This window comes from Anomalospiza imberbis, chromosome 8 (assembly GCF_031753505.1).
Source record: "Anomalospiza imberbis isolate Cuckoo-Finch-1a 21T00152 chromosome 8, ASM3175350v1, whole genome shotgun sequence".
Classification (NCBI taxonomy): Eukaryota; Metazoa; Chordata; class Aves; order Passeriformes; family Viduidae; genus Anomalospiza; species Anomalospiza imberbis.
Genome location: NC_089688.1, coordinates 21,876,004 through 21,897,637, shown reverse-complemented (window position 1 = coordinate 21,897,637; position 21,634 = coordinate 21,876,004). Strand labels below are relative to the sequence as shown.

General features: G+C 44.8%; 1 protein-coding gene and 1 long non-coding RNA gene across 2 annotated transcripts in view; one reads left to right on the top strand and one right to left on the bottom strand.

Annotated features, from left to right (window-relative positions):
* Positions 1-9,402: 9,402 nt before the first annotated feature.
* On the bottom strand, positions 9,403-13,106 carry LOC137478193 (uncharacterized). Its single transcript, XR_011001445.1, has 3 exons — positions 12,817-13,106; positions 10,499-10,642; positions 9,403-9,583 (listed from the first exon to the last, which is right to left on the bottom strand). It is a non-coding gene; the product is annotated as an uncharacterized lncRNA (long non-coding RNA).
* Positions 13,107-13,579: 473 nt separating this feature from the next.
* The window catches only part of LCOR (ligand dependent nuclear receptor corepressor), a 64,936-nt gene continuing 56,881 nt past the window's right edge, over positions 13,580-21,634 (top strand). Inside the window, exon 1 of the mRNA XM_068197846.1 lies at positions 13,580-13,723. Within this exon, the coding sequence (XP_068053947.1) occupies positions 13,627-13,723 (97 nt within the window). The 5' untranslated portion in view covers positions 13,580-13,626. The remainder of the gene's footprint in view (positions 13,724-21,634) is intronic.

Genomic DNA, 21,634 nt, shown 5'->3' with positions numbered 1-21,634 from the left:
GCTGTCTGGAGAGAACTGGGGACAGTGGCAAGGAGCAGCACTTGGAGCATATGCTTTGTCCTAGCAGGCAAGCCAGTGAGGAGCAAAGGTGAGGCTTTGTATGAACCCCCGTTCTCTTGGAAACAAATCCACTTTGCCATAGGACAGCCAACCTTCCTCCCGCAAGCAGCAGAACCCTTTGCTGCCTGTGCAAGTGGCTCTGCCCTGAGGTGCAACAGCTCATGGCTGGGAACCACACAGAGGGTGTTTTCTGAGAGGTCACTGAGCAGAGCTGGGAGTTTTCACTCTGTTTCTCTTCAAAGCACTCTCAGCCTTTCCCTTTCTGTTCCTGCTACAGACTCCAATCTCCAGCAGTTGTCCCTTCATGCACCAGGCCCTGTTATCTACAGTCTTCTTCTGGAACAAATCTCTAAGGGATTGATGCTGATTTCACATCTTCCTTCTCCCTTTCCATTTTCATTCTCGCTTGCATTAGTATGTTCTGAACATGATCTCCAAGCTAGAAAGCAGCTAGAAGAACATCCAAAATGGTCTTTCAAAGTGGGTAAAACCCACAAGATTAGGGACTTTTGCTCTGTGCATAAGCTGTTTTGGAGCCCATGTGCAGAAGGCAGTGGGGCAGCAGGAGAGGCTGACAGCAGCACTCCTTGCACATCTCTGCCCAGGGATGAAGACTGCACAGCGCTTGTCCTCGTTGCTTTGCAGTGCCCAACATTTCCTCAGCAACAGCACAGGCCCATATCCTCAGAAAAGGTTATTCTGGGACCGTGGAGCTGGGTGCTGCCAGGTGCCGAGTACCCACATTTCTGTGAGGTGGGTGTGCTTTCCCACACTTAGGATATTCACACTTAAGAAGTTCAGCATACTCATCTTGAAAGCTGACAGGGACCCCTGTGGGCAGAGGTGCCAGGCAGGAACCTGGCTATGGTCCTCACTGTTGACAACCATTCCAGTCCCTGGGACCACCAGTCCTCGAGATTCAGACTTACTCAACACACCCAAGGGCTCAGAGCTCCTGACCCAAAGCAGAGCTTGCTGCTGTGGCGTATCTGTGCCTCTCCAACCTGGGTTCCCTCCACCAGGAGCCTCACAGGGGTACCCAGCTCCAGGGTGCCTGCTGAGAGTGGCCATGGCAGCCTGGTGCTGGGATTGATGCAGGTGGGCTCAGAGGAGCCCCAGAGAGCTGGGAGAGGTGCTCACCCCACTTTGGCATGTAGCACCTGCAGGTTTGGGGCTCCCTCACTCTCACCACACTTTCTCTGCTCTCTTACACATTCCTCATCCCAAATCCCTGCCTGCCTGCCTGCACATAAGCCCTGAAGGTCAGCCAGTGGTTGTGTGTCTTTTAAATCTGTGCTTGTACAGCGGAGAGCCTGGGTTAATGCCCCTGCTCCCTCTTACAGCCACTGCTGCTGTTCTGTGTGTGCTTCTTGTACTGCATCTGCATTGGGCAGTCCTCCAGGGTCACCCTGTAGTCCAGTGTATGCAGCTGGGAGTAAACATGCAGAGAACATCCTGTTGGTGCTTCTAGTCTGGACACCTGCTCCACTCACCTCAAAAACCAGGTTCTGCAAGTGCTTTCTGACTCCTCTCAGAAAAAGACTGCAGCTGTAACATGCTACAGGAAGCAGGCAGGAAGATTAAGGGACTACTGGTCTGCAGCTTGGCAATAGCAGAAATTTAACGAAAAAAAAATACATAAGATCTAGAAAATAGATGTGAACTTGGGGAAGTAAAAACCCAAAGCAAAACAAAACGGCCCCAATCAAAACCACACAAAAAATGCAACCGCAATTTTTCTGTCAATCTAGGAAAATTCCCTCCTGACCCTAATCTGGCAATAGCATTAAGCCTGATGTGTGAGCAGACCTCTGAGACTGTAATGCTAGGAGCACCAATGCATGAGACCTAGAGCTTGTCTTTAGTTTCCCAAAGGAAGGGAAACCTCAGTACCTTTAGGTGCAAATTATGAGGGAAATTATATTCTTCATCATCACAATGGCCAGCAGAAACCCAGAAGCCTGGGGGAAAGCAACAACTCCTCCAAACACCCTTAGTATTGCTGATTCCTTGGCCAACCTGGATCTGTATTCCAGGCTGAGCCACCCATTTCCAGGGCTCCTTCACTTACAAATTAATGGAGGGAATTCTATCAAAGTGTGTGTTGAAATTATGCAAGTTTTTCTGCCTCATTACCCTTCTCGGAAGGCTGGTCCAGAACATCAATCCTGGCAGGGGTATAAGCTCTCTAATTCACCATCTAAAGTTATTAAATACTTTTTGGCATTATTGCACATCTTACATATTTTCATAACAATTATATTTATAATTTCCTTTCAATGGTTCTTCAGAAATGCATCTATTCTCTCTCAGCCAGTCTGGCCAGAAGAAACCAAACTCTTTTAGTAGATTCTTAATCAGCTGATGTTTGTTTGTGTCAGCATCCAAATAGTTTTTCTCTTTGCAGTGGAAAAGTATCCTTCCTGGATGTAGAGCTGCAAGGATATTCTGGAGGAAGTCTCACAATGCCTTGCACAATGGCAATAATGTTTCTGTCTCTGCTAAAAATAACTTGTCTGATGCATCCTAGCATAGTGCCATTCCTTTTTCACAGAAGCATCACACTGCTGCTTCATATTCATCCTTCAGTGCAGTAAGGTCTTTTTATTCCTTCAGAGCTTTCATTTCATCAGTTTGTAGCAAATGTCCTTGCTGCTGGTCCCCAAGTGTTTAATCTGCCCTTTCTGCCATTAAATTTCACCCTGCTTCCCTCATCCCTTGACAAGGTCAAGGTCCCCTTCTTCCCCTATGAGGAACTATTACTCTCAGCACTTGCAGTACCTCCCAACCGTCTGCTCCCTCTGCATTTTGGGAGCTTGCATGTGGCTATTCTGAAATTACCAATGGATTTACTAGCCTGAATTTATTCTCAGAATCTGTGGTTAATACCTGTCCTGCAGCCTGGTCATGCTTGTGTCTGATGCAGCCTGGCCAGTTTCTCCTGTATGTCCTCTCCAACCTTGGGACTGATCTTCACCTTTAGCAGCAGTTTCTTCTGGTTTGTAGTACACCATACTTTACTCTGAATGGAGTGTCTCAGTCTAAGAAACTGGCAGCCCCATCTAAGGGATTATTTCTTTTGTGCTGTTCCTGTTTCGCTAGGTATCTCTTCACTCCCTATGTTCCCCTCATCACCTTTACTGAAACAGAGTTAAACCCACTTTTGGGGTTTGATTGCAGCTGGTTCATGTCTCCTCTCCTCTCCTCTCCCCTCACCTCTCTCCCTGCAGGGGTACTTTTGGTGTCTGCTCCTCCCTGCAGGTCTGTTCCCTGACTGATGGAGCAGGCTTGCCTTTCAGTGAAGCTGTGTCTGAAATGATGTTGTGTTTTACATTATACTGAATCGATATGGGAATTTGCTTTCTGTCTTGTCAGAGGATATCTGAGCACTGCTATTCTGGCATGATTTACTGCCTGGCATTCACTGTGAAATTAAAGACTTCTCTAATTGCACAGTTCCTACTCTTTATCCATCTTGTAGCCTTGAAGACAGCACAGTTTATTCTCAAGGCTGTGTCTGGTGTATATGTAGCCAGCCCCTGAGAATAACTGTGCAGGATCCTTTCTACCACCCTTTCACACACCTCCTCAGGACATATCTAATCCATGTCATTCCCTTTTATGTCATTACAAGGACCTGATTTACTAGCAGTGCTTCACGACTTCCTGGTCTCCTCCTACCCACCAGGTGCTGCCAGCCAGCTTCTACTCCTGCTAATCTCTGCGGCTTTGTTCCAGGTGCACACTCTGCCTGCGCCAAGCATTCCAACACATGCAGGGATGCACTATCCTCTGGCTCAACACCTTTCCAGTATGCCAACACTCTGGCTTGCCTGATGTCGCCACAGCAAATGGCAAAACTTGGGGAGAAGCCTACAAAATCAGTAGCACAGGCTGTGACAAAATCTGAGAAGGAGAAAAAAACTTGTATGAGGAATGGATGACGGAGATAAAGGACATGGTGTTTCCAGTTTAACCTCAAAAGATTCTGGTTAGGGGATGACAGTGCCTTAGGAGATAATGCTGGTAGGACAAATGGCTTTAACACCTCTCAGCTTAATCCAAGGGAGAACCACAAGTCCGTGTGAAAATGCTAAACAAAGTAAATTGAGTGTGACTGGAAGGCTTAGTCAATGGGTGAGTTACAAGGCTGTGAAATTGTGTACAATATCAATATAGCATACAAGCGCTGTTCCCAGGTGAAATGGTATTAGAACCTGCATAAAAATAGCATATTTTTAGAGGCAGATAGTGTGTAGACAAGTAGCAGAAAATACACTTTTTCAGTTACCAAGAGACAGTTGGAGCTTGTCCCTAAGTAAAGCAGCTCTCCTTCAAGTACCTGGGGGTAAAGTGATTCCTGAATCCCACTCATTCTCTAGAGCAATGCTGCATAAGCTCAGGAAGCAGGACTTTACCAGCTCTAGCAATGCAACCCAGAGCAGACATGCTTGGCAGTGTCATTCAGATGGCCTGGAGCACGATGTCTATCACCCATCAAAGGACTTGTGAAGTGCACAAAGAACATTAACGGTGTGGTGCAATGAAGATGTGGAGACCAGGCAATGTCTGTGTATTGGAACTTCCAAGACCTGGGGTTGCACTTAGCCTGTAGGCAAAGCACTCAATTTGTTATAAAAATGCACATTAAGTGAATAAGAGATGATCATAATGTTTGGGGAAACACCTGGTACAATGAATGAGGAACTACTTCAGGCTAAATTTGGGCTTTTATAGGCTTTGAAGTCTGGCTAAGGGACAGGTAGACCTCAGTGTGGTCCATTTTCACCAGTGCACAAGAATGAGTTCTACCTACAATCTCATGTGAGTGAAGAGACCTGCAGGATGTATCTGCTCATTAATTGTAGCTGCCACTAGAGGAAAATGAATAAATCAGACTCCTCCGGATGCTGGTGGAGGCAGACTTCAGAGAAGGCAATGCTATTAATGGCCCAGATAAAAGGAATAGGTCAGAGCAGTACAGGATCTCTGGAGTGTCAACAGCAACCAGGGAAAGAGGTGACAGCAGCCAACACCACTTACTGCTATGGACAGGTGTTCTCTTAATCCCCATCTCTATCAACATCTCTAAACATTTCCATGTGATAGCAAGGTTGGTGAATATGTAACCCCTCCCAGATCCACAAGCTGGGCTCAGTTTTGTCTTTTTATTCTCTCTCTCCTGGTGCTTTGACTAGTAGCTAATTCCTCAGACCTTGGTGCTTCCCATTTGACTATTCACTTCAGAGCTATCTATTAATGAAATGTAAGTCAACAGGGACTAAAACCTGGTCTGGGACCCTCAGCCACCACCTTATTACTTCAGCAATATTTCCCTCAGCATGCTGGAAGCCATATGTTGGAGTGAGGCAACTACGAGGCTGGACCCAAACTTCAGTAGAAATTTGCCATATACCCATTGCTTTTAAACTACAGCTAAAAAATGTTTGGATGTCCAAAACTGCTTGGTGATAGTACCCTCTAGTAAAGGTTATTTTTCTGCACCATTCTTCCCTCAAAGCTCTCTGTTGGGCCCCTGAGTCCCTGTAGGCTTCCCCCTACTGTGTAAACATGTCTTTATTAGTAATCTTCATGTTTTTAGAAAGATGGTCTTTGAAAATAAGTTTGGCTGGCTTAAATGTTGGGTTGTGGGATCTCATTATTTATTTATTTATTTAACTTGGCAGACTTTGGGATTTTCTGTATTTCTTCTTTGGCCATAGTTATTATTTTTGAAGTGCTTTTTTGGTCTTTTTTCTGTTGTTTTTTTGTGTGTTTTTTTTTCTTTTGTTTTGTTCTAAATGTCATCTTTGTTCTACTGATGAACTGTGCCAGACTTGGGGTTATTTATTATTTTAGCTTCTTGTTAGGAAACCCTGAGTGATGCCATATTTAAAGCTTTAAATGAAGGGTCTCAATTACATTGCAAGCATTTGTCCTTTCATCAGTATTGCACTATGACAACACATCAGCTACCTAAAAATTCTTCTTAATTACTCTGCTGACTTCTACACTTATTCCCTTTGGAAGGAGAATATGCTCATCTCCCTTTTAAATTACATTGCACTACAGTGTACTTTTCTGTTGCTTTTTCCTCTCCAGCCATAATACTGGATTTGAGCACACTGTGTTCATAAAGACAAGGTGACTCTTCATTATTACATTTCAAACTCCCTCCTATGTACTACTCGTGACTAAATCAAGAGTTCATCTTCTGCTTGGTTCTTCTGAGTGGTCATTCTAAGAAATATCCATTTATGCGGGCTAAAAATACAGTCTTTGCATCATTCTTTGACATGGTGTCTACCCAGTCTGTATGGGGGAAATTAATGTCTCCCATTATCATTATGTTTTCTCCCATGAAAACCTCTCAAGTCCTTCAGATGCTTTTCATTCCACTATTCTAATCAGGTGGTCAGTAGTTTATGCCCAGTATCATTTAGGCACATGTCAATGCATAATTGTTCTCTAGTGGTTTAAACAACAACCCAGGTGTGGTTTTTTCTCCCCCTTTCCCTTTCCCTTTCCCTTTCCCTTTCCCTTTCCCTTTCCCTTTCCCTTTCCCTTTCCTTTTTCCTGGACAAAAATTCTGCTACTAGCCTGAATAATTTTTTTGTGGCTTCCTATCTTGAGCTGCTACTCTGGCAATCATTTTCCTACTGAAATGAGACAAAACCTTACATCGGCCTGAGTGGGTTTTTTGTTTTGTTTCTTTTGTTTTTGTTGTTGTTGTTGTTGTTTTAAAATTAAATTAATATGTTTGATTTTTAGCTCTGGACTTCGCTCCATGAAAATGTCTTCTTTCACCAGCTGTTTTTTCAGTTTGCTGAATGTACATTTGTAACTTGAAAGAAAACTTTTATCACTTTGGAGAAGGGCGGAGATATTTTCTAGATGCATGCAGTCCCCCACCTCTTCTGTAATGCAAGAAGTATTCTATGGTCATTGCTCATAAAAATTAGCTTACTGTGTATGAAGACACTCAGCATTTTTACACTCATACTGTTCTTCCCATGGTGATGGGTATGGTGATCATTCCCTAATTTTCCTCAATTTCCATTCAGAAACTGCAGAGCATTTGCCATTTTTCACTTCTTGATTATGAGAGCCAGCTTAAGCAGAACACAGTACACTGCATCAAGTAAGTCAGTGGTTTCACATCTGAAAGGCTTTGAAGTTCTTGATTAGTCACTTGTCACCGAGCCTCCAGCACCTCCCTCACGCTTTCATGGTGACCACAAACCTGTTTAACATTGAGCAGAGTTTTGAGTGTGGCTGTTGAATGCAGAACATGAACATCTGAAGCCACTTTGAGCGCTGCTTTCATTCTTGTAGTGTATATATATAGAGAGAGGTTTTATGATGAGCAGCTTTATATTTTCAAACTCTTTGCACCCTTTATTTTGGGGACACTGCACCTGTCAAGTTGCTGGTGTGGAAAACTTGTAAAGTGCAACTGCTTGTTCCACTTGCCTGTCTCTTAGGATGCACCAATCCTTCCTTGGAGCTACCTGCATATTTGGTTGAATTAATGTTTTGTTGTTTCCTGTTTCTATAACATTTATAGTTTTGGCCAAGCTCCTTAATGAGCTGACACACACAAAGATGCTGTTGTCCGCTAATCACTCTGCTAAGAGCTTTGGAACTATACTGCAATTTGCCACCGTTCTTGTAAATTTCATAGAATCAGACCAAAGTTGATAAGCTGCTATGAATTTCCTGACAGCCAGCAGTGGCATGGACAAAAAATAGCTGATCCTGTTCCTTTAATTGGGGGAAAAGCAGAATGCAGCAGTTTTCTGTTCCTTTGGCAGCAAAATGGCTGAAGCATCATGCGCATGTATGACCAAATGCACTGCCTCACATGAATGTGTCACACAGAGAATATAGGCTTTGTGTGTGCCACACAAAGTGGACAGTGGCACTGGAGCAAAGCATTCACAGATTCACAGATTCACAGATTCACAGAATGACCAGGGTGGAAGAGACCTTCAAGATCATTGAGTCCAAGCCGTGCCCTAACACCTCAACTAAACCATGGCACTGAGTGCCATATCCAGTCTTTTTTTAAACACATCCAGGGATGGTGACTCCACCACGTCCCCAGGCAGGACACTCCAGAACTTTATCACTCATCCCGTGAAAAACTTTTTCCTAATATCCAGCCTATATTTCCCTTGATGCAGCTTAAGAATGTGTCCTCTGGTTCTGTCAGCTGCTGCCTGGTGAAAGAGACCAACCCCCACCTGACTACAACCACCTTTCAGGAAGTTGTAGAGAGTGATAAGGTCACCCCTGAGTCTCCTTTTCTCCAGGCATTCAGACCATGAGAACTGACTCAAGTCATGCTGCAGTCTTAAGTCAAACATGTTGTGGACAACTTGGCTGTTCCAGTTCCAGCTCTACCCTGGTTTCAGGTGAATGTTTTCTCATTCCCTAGAAACAGTTACAAGCTGACCTAGTGTTCACCTTGCTTCAGGGTGCATCACCCTTCCTTTTATTGTCCATTTTATTCAACTGTCTAGCTTTCCTGTTCCTTTAATGGGGATAAACTCCCTGCTCTAAACCCCAGATTATTCCCATCCACCTTACAAATCTATTGCTTATTATTTATATTAATATTATAATTTCTGACAACACATTGTCTTGTGCCCCAAAATCCATCCTAAACTTAATGAATATCTCTCTGCTTTCTGGCTGATAGTTTGCCCATCTCTAGTGAAGCTGCTATTGCATGTGACAATAAATCCCTTTGAAAAAGGGATCAAATAGCTTCCCTCTTCATCCATCCTGCACACACTCCACAGTGCTTCTCAGGCTCCTGCCCAGCAGTGTAAGTCACAGTGTTTCCCTTACTGCTATCTGTGGATCATTGTATATGTTGCTCCATGCTGTTGTCAATGCCCTCTTGTTTGCCAGTCTCATCTCTTGCAGGATGTATGGTTTTACTCATTGTGTCAAAACCTGGCCCACAAACTTTGCTTGGATGGAATGACTTTTGGTGCTCAACAAATGCTAAATATGTTGTCAAATGTTAATTTTGTGTCTCTTCCCACTGACTTGGGTAGACTTTCCAAAGTGCAGTTTTTCTTTTGCTGGACAGTCTCCTTGGCCTGTGATCAGTCATGGCCTCATCCATGATGTCACTTTCTACCTCGTTAAGTTTTATTTCAGTGTAGGCTCACACACTTTTGTTTGAGCTCCTCCCTGCAGTAAGCATGGCACAAGCATTTGGACTTGGCTTGCATTATTTTAACTCTGTAATCCAGTTTGCTGCAGGGAATAATCCTGTTCTGGCAAGAAAACTAAAGAGTTAGTATCTCTCTCTCTCATTGCAATAAATCATTTAACAAAGGCGATATACTGGAATTATGCCACATTCCTCAGAAGAAGGCATGTTTCTCCCTAACTTTCAGTGTGGTCTCATTTGTTGCTCTACTTGATGGGACAGAGTCTGTGTTTGCTTCTGCTTGGCTGGGGCTTCTCAGAGGACTGGGTCATTCCCTTCAAAAGCTTGCAGAGTCTGGATAGAAACACAGTTTGTGTGATATGATAAATATACTTTGCTGATGATGGGCAGAGGGTTACAAAATTGAATTTATGCCTTTTTCTCACTTGTCTTTGTTCATACTTGTGGTTCAGTGCTTCCTTCCTGAGACTGTGGTGCCTCACATTTCCACTGGACAGATATCTTTCTCACTGTTCTGTGCTTCCCACACTATCTCTCCACAGCAGAAGTTCTGCCTAATCTGGGCCCTCTCCAGTACATGAGGTGTTACCCTAGGGAGAAATCCCAGCCTCCTGGTCTGAGGCCCACAACAACGGCTGACTGAAGCCAAGGAAGCTACCACAGGTCCACAGACTCTTTTGTACCCTGTCTCTGAGGGGTCAATCACTGACCTGCATGCTTGCATGCACTTGACAACATGCTGCTGCCTGGAGCAGATTGACAGGAAAGGTTTTGCTGAAATACCCACTCAAGAAAGAGGATAGTCCAAGGCTCCTTGTGCAAGTCTCACTTTACTGCAGCTGGCCCCTTTCATTCAGACATCTGCTGTGCTGATGGAAAGGTTGCCGTGTTCTGAATGGTGCTGCCTTGAACACCAGCCATAGAGGAATCAGGCAAATCAGCAATATAGGATCTATCCTCTTCTCCCATTCTGGTGTATTCCTTCTGCAGGACCACAGAAGTAGGCAATTAATGGGACAAGAGGGTAAATCATGTTCCTACTGAGTCCCATAAAGGTCATGCGATTCTATAGGGCCATTTGTAACTCTCACTATTTCCCCACCTCTGGCATCTCTGAGGCTGTAATGACATCGGGTGTGGTGCAAGACTGTGAGAAGACAGGTTTCTGCTCAAATGTCTGAGTATCTTCTGCTATGGAAAAACGGATGTTGGAGAGACTTGCTGTAGGATCTGCCTTGAAAGTCTTACCTCTGAGATGGCAGGCCCTGATTGGTGTTAAGTGAAATTGTCTGCAGCTCATTAACATCAAAGCATTTTCTCCACTGGGCTGGGCGGCTCAGCAGTAACCAGCAAACGGACCAGAGAAGTGCTACGCTCTCCACTAAGCTTTGCCTGCAAACAATCAACATCAAAGGGGAGCCACTGTGAAACAGGGGAAAAACGTTTCAAATGTAGCAAGTCTCATGGCTCATGGGAAATGGGGGGAGGCCAAAGCTGTGTCCCAGCTAGAGAGCTTGTGCTGAGACGTTTACAGGAGCAAGTAGAGGAGTGGCTGCTGGGGCCTGCTGATGCTCCTGGCCAGGGAAATGGTGGATCCACTTTGGTTTAACAAACCTGCCTGATTGTGTTGGTGGCAGCATGGTGCAAGCTCTGGTTCATCAAACTTGGTCCAGCCCAACACTAGGATCAAGTCAGATCTGCCCGTTGCCTTTGTAGTTTCATGATTACTCACTTAGCTGTCACTCTTGATGAGACCCTTGAGGCCAGTCCCACTGTTCTTTAAAAACAGTCCCTTTTTCAGTCCCTTTTAGAAAAAGTCCCTTTTCTCCATCTCCCTGAACACAAAAGTTTTAGCTTGTGATTCTAGATGCTGCTGCTCTTTTATAAAGTGGACCTTGGCTCTTTGTTTGCTCCTTCCCACAGGAGGCCTGTGGTATTAAACCATTTTTTAGATTACAGGACTGTTGTCTTTCTCTAGCTCTTAAACAGCTTCTCCTGCTTTATGTACTGGATCTTCTGGTTCATGCTCTCCTCATCCTCTTCCTCCCTGCTTTGGTGGTGGGTAAGAAATCCAAATTGTTGATATTTGTCATGCTACCAGTCTGTGATTAGCCGTGGGGAGGGCAGCACATTATAGAAAATTAATTAATTTTTATATGGGCCCAGTCAGGAATTAGAAGCTTTATGGTAGGTTCAATACCAGCACAGGGTAGAACCATGGGGCTGTCTCAAAGAGTTTGCTATTTAAACATCAGTCTGAGAACTGAGGATTGCAAAAACCCCCAAAACTGGGACTCTCAAATAATTAGTGCTGGGAGTCCACCCACTGTTCTAGCTGCCATGCAGACTGCAGATAGAAGTTACCTGCTGGAGTTTAGGCCATTCATGTTGCAATCCCTTTGTTTAGATCATCTACCTCTCAGGAAATACATACTTCTCAGATTAGTGTAGTGCCTATCAGACTTAGGAACTCAGGCTCTACTGAAACACATGCCCAGACTTTGAGTTGAATGGAGATTGCCCTCTTCTGGATATGAAGACATGTAGACCCCAATGGCTCACATTGAAAAAAGAGTGGAACAAAGACCAGGATATTGTCAACAGTTGGAATGAGATGCAGCTAAGGGGATCATTCCTGAGCAGAGATGCCTAAAGAGCTTTCCTACTCTTTGTGGCATAGAAATTCTCCATAGGTCATGCTTTCCTTGTTTTCACTGTTAATGGCTTTCAAACCAGGACTGGGATTCCCTAAACCTATCTGCTCTGCTCATGAAAACAGGCTTCACTTTGCCCTCCTTGCATGGAAGCTGCATCTTGAAATGGGCTTTTGTCTCTTGCTATTCTGGTTGCTGTCTGCTCGGGGATGTTCCACCTCTTACTTCCTTCAGGACAGTGTTAAGAGACAACCAATAATCTTGCCTTGTTCTACCATTGGCCTTCAGATAGCTCTGTCCATCTTTTCCGCACTGCAGCTTCCCTGGTAGATTGGCAGAGCAAGTACACCTTGGGTTTGCATTCCTTTTGTTGAACTGGCCAAACTGAGCTGTCCCAATCTTTTGTAGGACAGGTTCATTGGTCTCCTACCTGCCCACACCAAGTGCCTCTTGGAGTTCCCCTTGAACAGGACAGGTGGCTTACTGCAGCTACAGCAGCACCTCAACAGTAGCTCAAACAGTTTTTTCTCTCCAGGAAATACGTCATCTGGGACATCCTAATACAGCAGCTGCATTTGACCAGCCAGCTTTGCACAGCCAACTTTGATCTCTACGCTTTTTTAACTCTCTAATCATGTATGGCTAAGCAAGTTGAGGGTAATGGCTCCAGTGAGTAGGGTGGGGAAATAAAGGCTCATACACCTTCATCTCTGGCCTTATGACAAGGCTTGGAGTAAGAGATTTCACTTTACAATCCTATCCCCCGAGCTTGAAAGAAGCTGGTACTGGTGTTCCTGTCCTCCTGCATGGGCGCAAGGCAGTGCCATGCCTTCTCTAGACTGTCAACGTATTCCTTGCTTGCTGTTATAACTGGTGTTACATCACCAGCACCCTTACAACATCTGAGCTCACCTGGAGGGAGGGCCTTGTGCTTGTGGTGCAAGGCTGCAGGAGGCGGCCGAGTCATGGAGCTGTCACTGCGGGACCTCCCGGCCACTGCAGGCACACGTGCCTTCCCTTTGCATCACGGCCACCAATACACCTGGTGGTTTTATAACTACACGGTGGAGCAGATGAGGAGATTTCATCTCTTCCTGATGGAAAACAATGTGATCCCCTCAGGGCTGAAATGGCCCCTCAAGAAGGGATTGCAGCTCTGGGCACAGTGAACCCTCAGAAGTGGGCTGTCCCCTCAGGGCACAATGACCTCTCGCGGGTGGCACGTCCCCTCAGGGCACGATGCCCCCTCAGGGCACGATGACCCCTCAGGGCACGGTGACCCCTCAGGGCACGGTGACCCCTCAGGACACGGTGACCCCTCAGGGCACGATGACCCCCCAGGGCACGGTGCCCACTCAGGGCACGATGCCCCCTCAGGGCACGATGCCCCCTCAGGGCACGGTGACCCCTTAGAGCACGATGCCCCCTCAGAGCACGGTGACCCCGCAGGGCACCATGCCCCCTCAGGGCACGGTGCCCCCCCAGGGCGCTCCCGCTCCCTCACGAGAGGCTCCGGGGTTGCACAGCGCCCCCTGGCGGACGCCGGGTGCGGCGCCGCCGCACGTGCGAGCCGCTGGGGGACGGGCGGCGCATGCGCGGGGCGGGGAGAGCGCCGAGCGCGAGGGGGCGTGCCAGAGCGCGGCGCGCGCGGCCCTCCCTCCCTCCCTCCCTCCCCCCCGCCCCGGCGGCCGCCACCGCCCCCGCCCCGCCCCCGCCCAGAAGATGGCGAGCCCGTGCGGGCGGCAGCAGTGCTCCATCCAGAGGCGCGGCGTCCGCCACCAGCTCGATTCGTGGCGACACAAGCTCATTCACTGTGTAGGTGAGGGACGGCGGCGCGGCGGGGAGGCCGGGCCGGGCCCCGCGGCGGCGGGAGGCTCCGCCAGAGCGGGGGCCGTAAGGCGAGCGGCGCCGCGGCCTGCGGGCCCGCCCCGCTCCCCCTCCCCGTCTGCCGCCGTGAGGCGCCGCGCCGGGCCGGGCCCCGCCCTGCGCCGAAGGGGGGGAGCCGGGAGGGGGTCCTGCCCTGCCCTTTTGTGCGGCCCCTGTCAGCGCCGCGCCCGCTCCTCCCCGCTCGGCACGGCCCGGCCCGGCCGCGGCCCCTTCAAACTTGTTTACGGCGGGGCCGCGCCCGGCGGCGGGGAGCGGCCTGCCTGTCACTGCCCTGGGGCGAGCCGGGGCCGGCCCGCCTGCCCCCGGCCCGGCGAGGCGGGAGGGAGCGAGGCCGCGGAGCCGGCGGGAGCAGCGGCGGGGGAGGCGGAAAGTTGTGGATCGCGGTGCCGGATTGACGCCGTGAATCCGGAGCGGGGCCGCGGGGTTAAAAGGATGTGTGATTGCTTTTCTGTTCTCCCTCCACCTCCTTTTTTTTTTTTTTTTTGCCCTCCTCCTCTCCTTTGCGCGTTTCTTGTTGGGTAGGCTCCTTGCAAACGAATGTTTAGGGTTTTGAAAAAGAAGTCCCTTTCATCTCGAGTAACTTTTTCCATTCAAAATACAGATTTTGCCCTTTTCTCTTTCCCTACTACGAAATTGAAACCTTTTCTTTGGGTCCCAGCATTCACATAAATGTCAGCTCTAGGCCAGTAATTCAGTGTGTGTCTCCAAAGAAAAAGGTTTTGAGAACCGTAGACTATGAACTTGCAGAGTAATTGTAAAAATCCCTGTCTAGAACGTTGGTATGTTTCATCTTGTTTGGCGTTCTGTTTCTAATTGAGCCCAAATCCTCGTTTTATTTTTAAATATGCAAATATGGCCATAATCTGCCAGTGACTGCTCAGCATAGGTAATCTGTAATAACAGTCACTGATTCACTTTAGTTCCTTGTGTGCAGAGTTAAACCTCTTATTGTCAGTTAGCTCAGCATCCCAGTTCATTATCAGGGATTTGAAACACCATTTTTGGTTACACCGGGATGTGTAACTGCTGTGTATATTTTTGGCTTCATCTAGATGTTTAAATTTCTGTAATATTAAAGTGTGCTCTAGATGCTTGTTAACTTCAGACTAATTCAAGAAATTAATTTGTTTTATATATGAAGCAACTGAAGGGCAATATGTTACTGAGAAATTCCCACTACATAAAAGTGTTGGGTTTTTTTCCCCAAGGGATTATTGATATTTCTAAATTCAGTTTGTGGGATTTTATTTTGATTCTATCTCTGCTACATTTTATTCCACCTCTCCTTCAACCAGATTTATTTTAATTCTGTCTCTTTTTCTCAATTCCTCTTACCTCAAGCTGCTGGAGTTCAGCTGTTCTAGTCCTTTCTAAACTCTCTATTTGCAGCATGTCATCTTGTCTTCCTCTCAGTCCCTGCTGCTCTAGCATTGGGTCCTTGAATGCTCCAGTGGAGCTGTCCTACTGCTTGGAGTTTTACATAGCTGCGAGGAGTAAATTTGGAGGGAAGAAAAAAAACCAAGAAGTACAGTTTCAAAGCTGCTGTTGAAGATACTGTGTTGGGGTGAAATGCAAGAATTGTCTCTGTTCACTGTGCTGCTCTTCGGGAAAATCCTGGGTAGCTAGAGAAGTTTATGTCTACAGACTCAAGGAAAACACTACATTACTGAGGTTCTTAGCAACCCTAAGTGCTAAAACTTAAAACAAACACCCCACCTCCACCCCCATTAATACACACCCTGTTCCATTTCCCTAAAGTCATTTAAATTGCCAGCTTCTGGTGAAGTTGCTTCCTCCCCTTGTCTCTTGCATATCTCTTCCTCATACCTAAATTTGATACGTTTTCTTCTTCCAAAAGATTTCCCTTTCTGAAAGTCCCCTCTGTGTGTGTTTAACAAAGGATACTGAGAACGCTTTTAAGCACAGAATTGAATGGGTTTTTTTGGAGGTAAAGTACAAAACCATTTTAGAAAAATAAAGTCCAAAGTGTAACAGTGCTCTGTGACTTTTATCTTCATGGCAGTATGTTGTAAATAGTTTCAGCTTCAAATTGATCAGTTTTATGAGGTTTCAGGACCTGCCTTGTTCCTAGTATGAATCTTGCATAAATCGTTGGGTCATGTAAATGTGTTGTTACCTTTTTTGTTTTCATGTTTTTATAAAATTATAAAGGATTTATTGCACTCGCCCAGGATCTCCAGCTGAAATGATGTAGTGATCTTAACCCCCCTTGCTCTCAATATACCTCTGTCATCTTTTTATGTGAATTTTGACAATATTCCATGAGATTTGGAAGTAGATTGTTAAGTGATGTAGTCTTCTGTTTCACCTTGGGTGTTTGTAGAAGTCTTTGAGAACTTTTTCCTGTAATAAACACTCTGTTTTCCATTATTTATGCATCAGTATGTGAAAATCTTTCTTGTAATAATAAGACATACTCATTCATATTTAGTTCTGAAAGTAAATGAGGTGTGTGGGATTTTCTGTGTTAACATCATTCCCTGAAAAGTCATTCTAATACCACACCATGTGGCATTCAGAAAAAGTATATCTGTGGTTTGAACTAGTGCATTTGGCAATAAATATGGCTTAAGTAATTCACTTCCCCTCTTGTTTCTTGCTTCTGCAGTTGTCTGCTCCTTTGGACTGTGAGTTCATGGCAATTTATCAAACTAAGCTTGTGGTCTTAAGGGAGCAAAACCACAGAGGGACTGACAGACCACCTGCCCACAAGGAGCCAATTCAGAGGAGCTGTCCTAGCAGAAAACATCTTTTGGAGGGAGTAGAATAATTTTCTGCTGGTCTAGCTCTCTGAACTGGCTGGCAGGTCAAGCAAATACCGGCACTAGCACTAGGAAGAGTGTGAGAATGCAAAGCTGATGGAAGAGAAAAGAGTGAAAACAAAGCATCAGAGATACAGATAAACTTGAACTGTCTTGGAGTTGCATCTTTGGTTGTCCCAGTGTGGCCTTTTGTGGGAGATAGCTCAGGGAACTGATCTGGCTGAAACCTTCCTTCATTGTCATGCATTTCATCCCCTTTCTGTGAGGAGGGAGATGGTGAGGCTGGTGGAGCGTAGGTCTGTGAGCAATTCCATTGATCAGTGATGAAATTAAGGGAGCAGCATGCCATGGCCTGGAGGTGGAAGGAAGTGTGGAGAAGGGCTGTCTAAGCTCTCTTAGCAGTGACTTGTAATGGGACTGTGGGACCACAGAGCAGGGGTAGCTGGGACTGGTGCATGGATCTTGATGCCCTGGTAGGACTTTGTAGAGACACAATGTGCCAGATCACAACTATTTGATGCTGACATACGTGTTTTCTGTACCAGTCTTGAATGTTAACATCTTTTTCAGTGGTCAAAAGCAGATACTTAGACATAAAGGCATGTGGTGATTTTAATTTTTTTTTTCCTTCTCCCAGACTCTAATAATTTTGTGTTCAGGCACTTGCTGAATTTGAAATGGTTGATGAGATTGGATCTGCTAAAAATGGGGAGTTTGAGGAAGGAAATAACCCACAAATCCCTGAAACCCTCCTGACACCTTTTATACAGGCAGTTAATAGCATGGCAGTGCTGCGTGATCACTGGAGTAGTGTGAGGTGATCGCATGCATTTCTTCTAGCTGGTGATGCTTAGCCCTTTGTTAAATATTAGCTGTACTCTTGGAGACTCCCTGACTGAATTATGGTCTGTGTTGGGGGTGTGGGGGTGGGGAGGGAATGGTTCGCTACTCTTCAGAAGTGATCCTAGTTTTGGGAGCAAAATGAGGATTTCAAGGGAAAACTTGTAACATTCTCTTAAGATTTCCAATCATCTTGAGCTCTGCCAGTGTTTCATTGAAATGCTGCTTGCCTGTTATGCTGTCAAAATAAGCTGAAGTAATTTCCTTTTTTTAAGTTATTGTTGCTGATTAAATACTGCAACCTAAGTACCTGATCTCTTTCTGTTTAGCTCACTGTATGGTGGTGGTCTTCTGTGACCTTGGGTACTTAGGATTAAAGTGTGGATTCTGAGGAAGAAATATGATACATCAGGAAGTGTTAGAATATAATAATAATCAAGAGAAGGTGTATAGCAGTTGAATAATTTTGAAATCTTTATTACTTTTCTTATCTTGATTATGGTTCCTGTATAACTCCAGCCTGTGTGTGATATGAATTAGCTGCTGCTTCCGAACAGTTAGCAGTGCTACCTTGTTTTGGAAGTAGGCTTGAGTCTTCAAGTGTTTAACATGGTTCTTGTTCAAAGGTCAGATTGTATTTCTTTGTTCCAAAATGAGAACGCTTATTATAGCTGTGATATTGATGAAAAATAATATTAAAAAGCAAGTCAAAGTTTAAATGTAGGCCTGTTCTACTGGTGTTTGTTTTATATGCACCCCCAGCTTTGTCCCCAGCAAACGTGAGCGGTACTGTTTGCCTTATCTCAACCTGCTGGCAACGTAGCTGCAGCTTGTGGTTTCTGTTATTAATATAAATCCATTGTACAGCAATTTTACAGTATAGTAGCTGAAGGCTCGTTCAAGAAGATCTGTTCTATGCTCCAACATTTCTGCTTGTTGGCAATGTGAATAGAGGGAAGGAGAATTAACCTTTTATTACAAAGTTATGCCAGGAAAAGATTGAGGCAACTATCATTTAAAAATAAAAATCCTTCATTGGAGGGAGTAAAATTTACAGTGTGATTTTTAGTTTTACTTTAAATGTGCATGGAAGGATGGTATGTGTCTGAAGAACAGTAGAAGTTGAACTGCAGGGGATGAATCTAGAATCTAGGTCAGTTTCAAATTCTTTGAATTCACTACAAATCACTCTGGATTTGCCCTTGTTTCCCTGCTTGGACACGAAGAATAACTTCTGTTCTTTCAGGGACGATGTCAACCAATCAAAAGCATACTCAAAAAAATTATTGGGAATCACTTTGAGTTATACCATGCTGAGGTATTCTTCTGATGCCTGTGACATGAAATTTCAGACTAGGCCTAATAATTTGGGTTTTTTTCACATTTCAACAAAAACTTACTTTAATTTGTGTGAGGTAACAACAATCATTGCAAGGTGGCATGTTTCCTTCTTGGGATATGTTTATCCTGCAGGAAATATAGGCATTTGGACTTTTTAACTAAGAAATAATGACATTCATAATTCATCTGCTCTAATAGAACTTAGAAAATTAATCACAGTAATCCACTCTATGCATGTAGAAAATAGTAAGAATCCATCTAGATAAAATCTTTTCAGCATTTATGCTGGGATGTATATATATACAAAGATTCACAGCTTTGTGATACAGTACCATTTTAGAAGAGTACTTGAAGGACTCTTCCAGAATTTTAAGCCATTTCTTGACAGTTTGTGCCATATATTGATGATAGTCCAAATGCTATTATGTATTGAAGTCCAGTAACTGCACTTTAATCAACAATGGGTGATAAAAAAATCCCAGTTTCTATGCTCAGTTGTCTAAATCCTTATTATGTGGTACTTTTGTGACTCAACAGTCTGCCATCTTAGGTTATTGTACATCCAGGCAAGTACTGTCATGTGTCCTTATGGGGTTTTGGGGGCTTGCTTGTTTTTGTTTGCTTTGTTTTAGTCTGAGAACTTGTGTTCTTTCATTGCTGTTGTAAAATCACATCGAGAATACTTCCTAGAAGTCAGTTCAGGCAAGGTTTGAGGAAAAACAGGCATTTAATAGGGTTAAAGAAAATCAGCCTTGTCTTACCGGTTGGGGCGGAGCAAACACTACTGCAGTATTTTACAGGTGACTTTCCAATCCTCTTCCTCACCCTTCTGTGTGTACCTGTTTTCACTCTTAAGAGGATGAGGCTTTGGTTCTCAAAGGTTCCTGGCATAGATATTTATAACTCTTTGAGAAATACAAAGCTTTTGGGATTTTCTGAGGGCAGGGTTGGATGGGAAGGGCTGAGCCAATTTAGGGTTTTCCTCTGGCTAAGAGGGGCGTTAGTGCTTATTTTTACTAAACTGACAGAAGTCTGCACAAACAGATAATCTTCTGGTGATGTGCAGTAACCTGAGTCATCCTAGGTGGGAATGAGATGATCAGGAGAGCTCCTCTGAAACACTCCATGGGATCCCATCTGTGGGGGGAAGGGAAGTGGGTAGAATAGTCTATTCCAAAGGCACTGAGTCTTCTAGTTTGTATCTTGTTTCTTGTAACTATGCTTCAGACTGTGGTTATGTTTGACAGTAGTGCTGTCTAAATGGGCTTAAATAGTCCCCTCTGTTCAAGCACAACTATGTGTGGCAGCTGGGTGAATCAGTTCCCTGACTAGACCTGACTGGAAAACAATCTTTTTTTTTTTTCTTTTTGGCTATAACATCTGCAGGGGAAGAAGAGGCACAGAGAGTGAGGAGTTGAGACTATTCAACTGGTATTGTCACACATGCAAAAATATATCTTTCACTGAGTAGGTGTTAGTTTTTGTGTGCTTCATGTTCATTGCAGAAATAGGAAGATTGAAGCAATCTCCCTCTTCGTGGTCTCTCCCTGATAATGAACTGTGGGGCTTTGCTTTCCTAACCAGTTTCTCTTTAATAAAGTTGCAGCTTTATACCTCCTCTCCTCGTATCTCTGCAGGCCTCTGGGGTTTCTCATTTCTCTCCGATAAATCTATATGGCCGTTTTGGGAAATGAGAGCTTCAGTGTCTTTCTTTTTCTCTTGAAGAATGCCTTACTGTTCTTTCTCTGGATATCTTTAAGTCATTTACCTTTTTCCTAAGATTTAGTTCACCTTGTATGTTTTGTGTAGTATCACGTGCTCTTTATGGTGAATTGCCAAAAAAATTGAGCTCTCAAAGCTAAGTAGGAGATTTGAGTTACACATCAATGCTGCTGACACATGAAAGATGAAGCAGAGGTTATGGTTTTGCAACATTTCTGTGGGACACCAGTTCCTCTATGGTAAAATTGCTACTAGATGATGTCTCCATCTGTTTTTTTCCACTGTTCCTACAGAGAAGAGAAAGGATGGTACTCCTCTTGCATTTTCTAGGAGGGGTGGCAAAGTGGCTGCACAGGGAAGACTTGCAGGAAGACAAAGGATGTTCCTTATGCCCTGAGGACCATGATATTTTATGGGAGGGAGTAGAGGGGGAGAAAAGAGGACTGGACAAGAGCCTAGTATTCATTAACAAAGGAAGCTTTCAGAAGCTGAATCCAGCAGTGTGGAAAGACATCAGAGGCCACCAGACAATCTTAACTCTTGAGCTGAGTTTACTAATGAAAACTTTCCTGGTTGTCTTTGATTACATTTTGCATACACCTTTAGTACAGGTGTTTCACTGTGTAACTGGAGAGGTGAGTCCATCTAATGTCCTTTGCCCTCTGCTGTTGCAGGAGTGGTGGTCATTTTAAAGATGGTTTAACTGTCAGAATAAGAAGAGGAACAGGTAGTCAAGAGTCAGAGTTCTTAATTTCTTTATTTCTTTTTTGTTGGTTGCCCTAAAAAAAGGATGTGAAAGCTTCAGCCCACAGCCTGTAGTTCCCTGCTCTTAATACTTCAAGGCTGGTTCTTCGTGCTGAGGCTCCTGTGCTTGTCCTGGTGTCTATAATGAGTCTGTAGCAATGTGCTGTTTGGTTCCCTTTGCTGCTGTGTTTGTGTGACAGGAGGCAGCTTGCTATGTTACCTGTGTAATAAACTCCTGAGTTCAGCTTGCAGCCTTGCAAGGACAGGCTAGTCCTGCAGCTGTTAAACTCTCCACCGAGATTCATGTACACAAAGCTCTTTGGTGGTCTGCTCTTTCATTATGTGCTGACTAACTTGCAGGTCAGTTTTGAAACTTTGTCGCAGATCAGTCAGAGTAATGGAGTTCTGTGCTT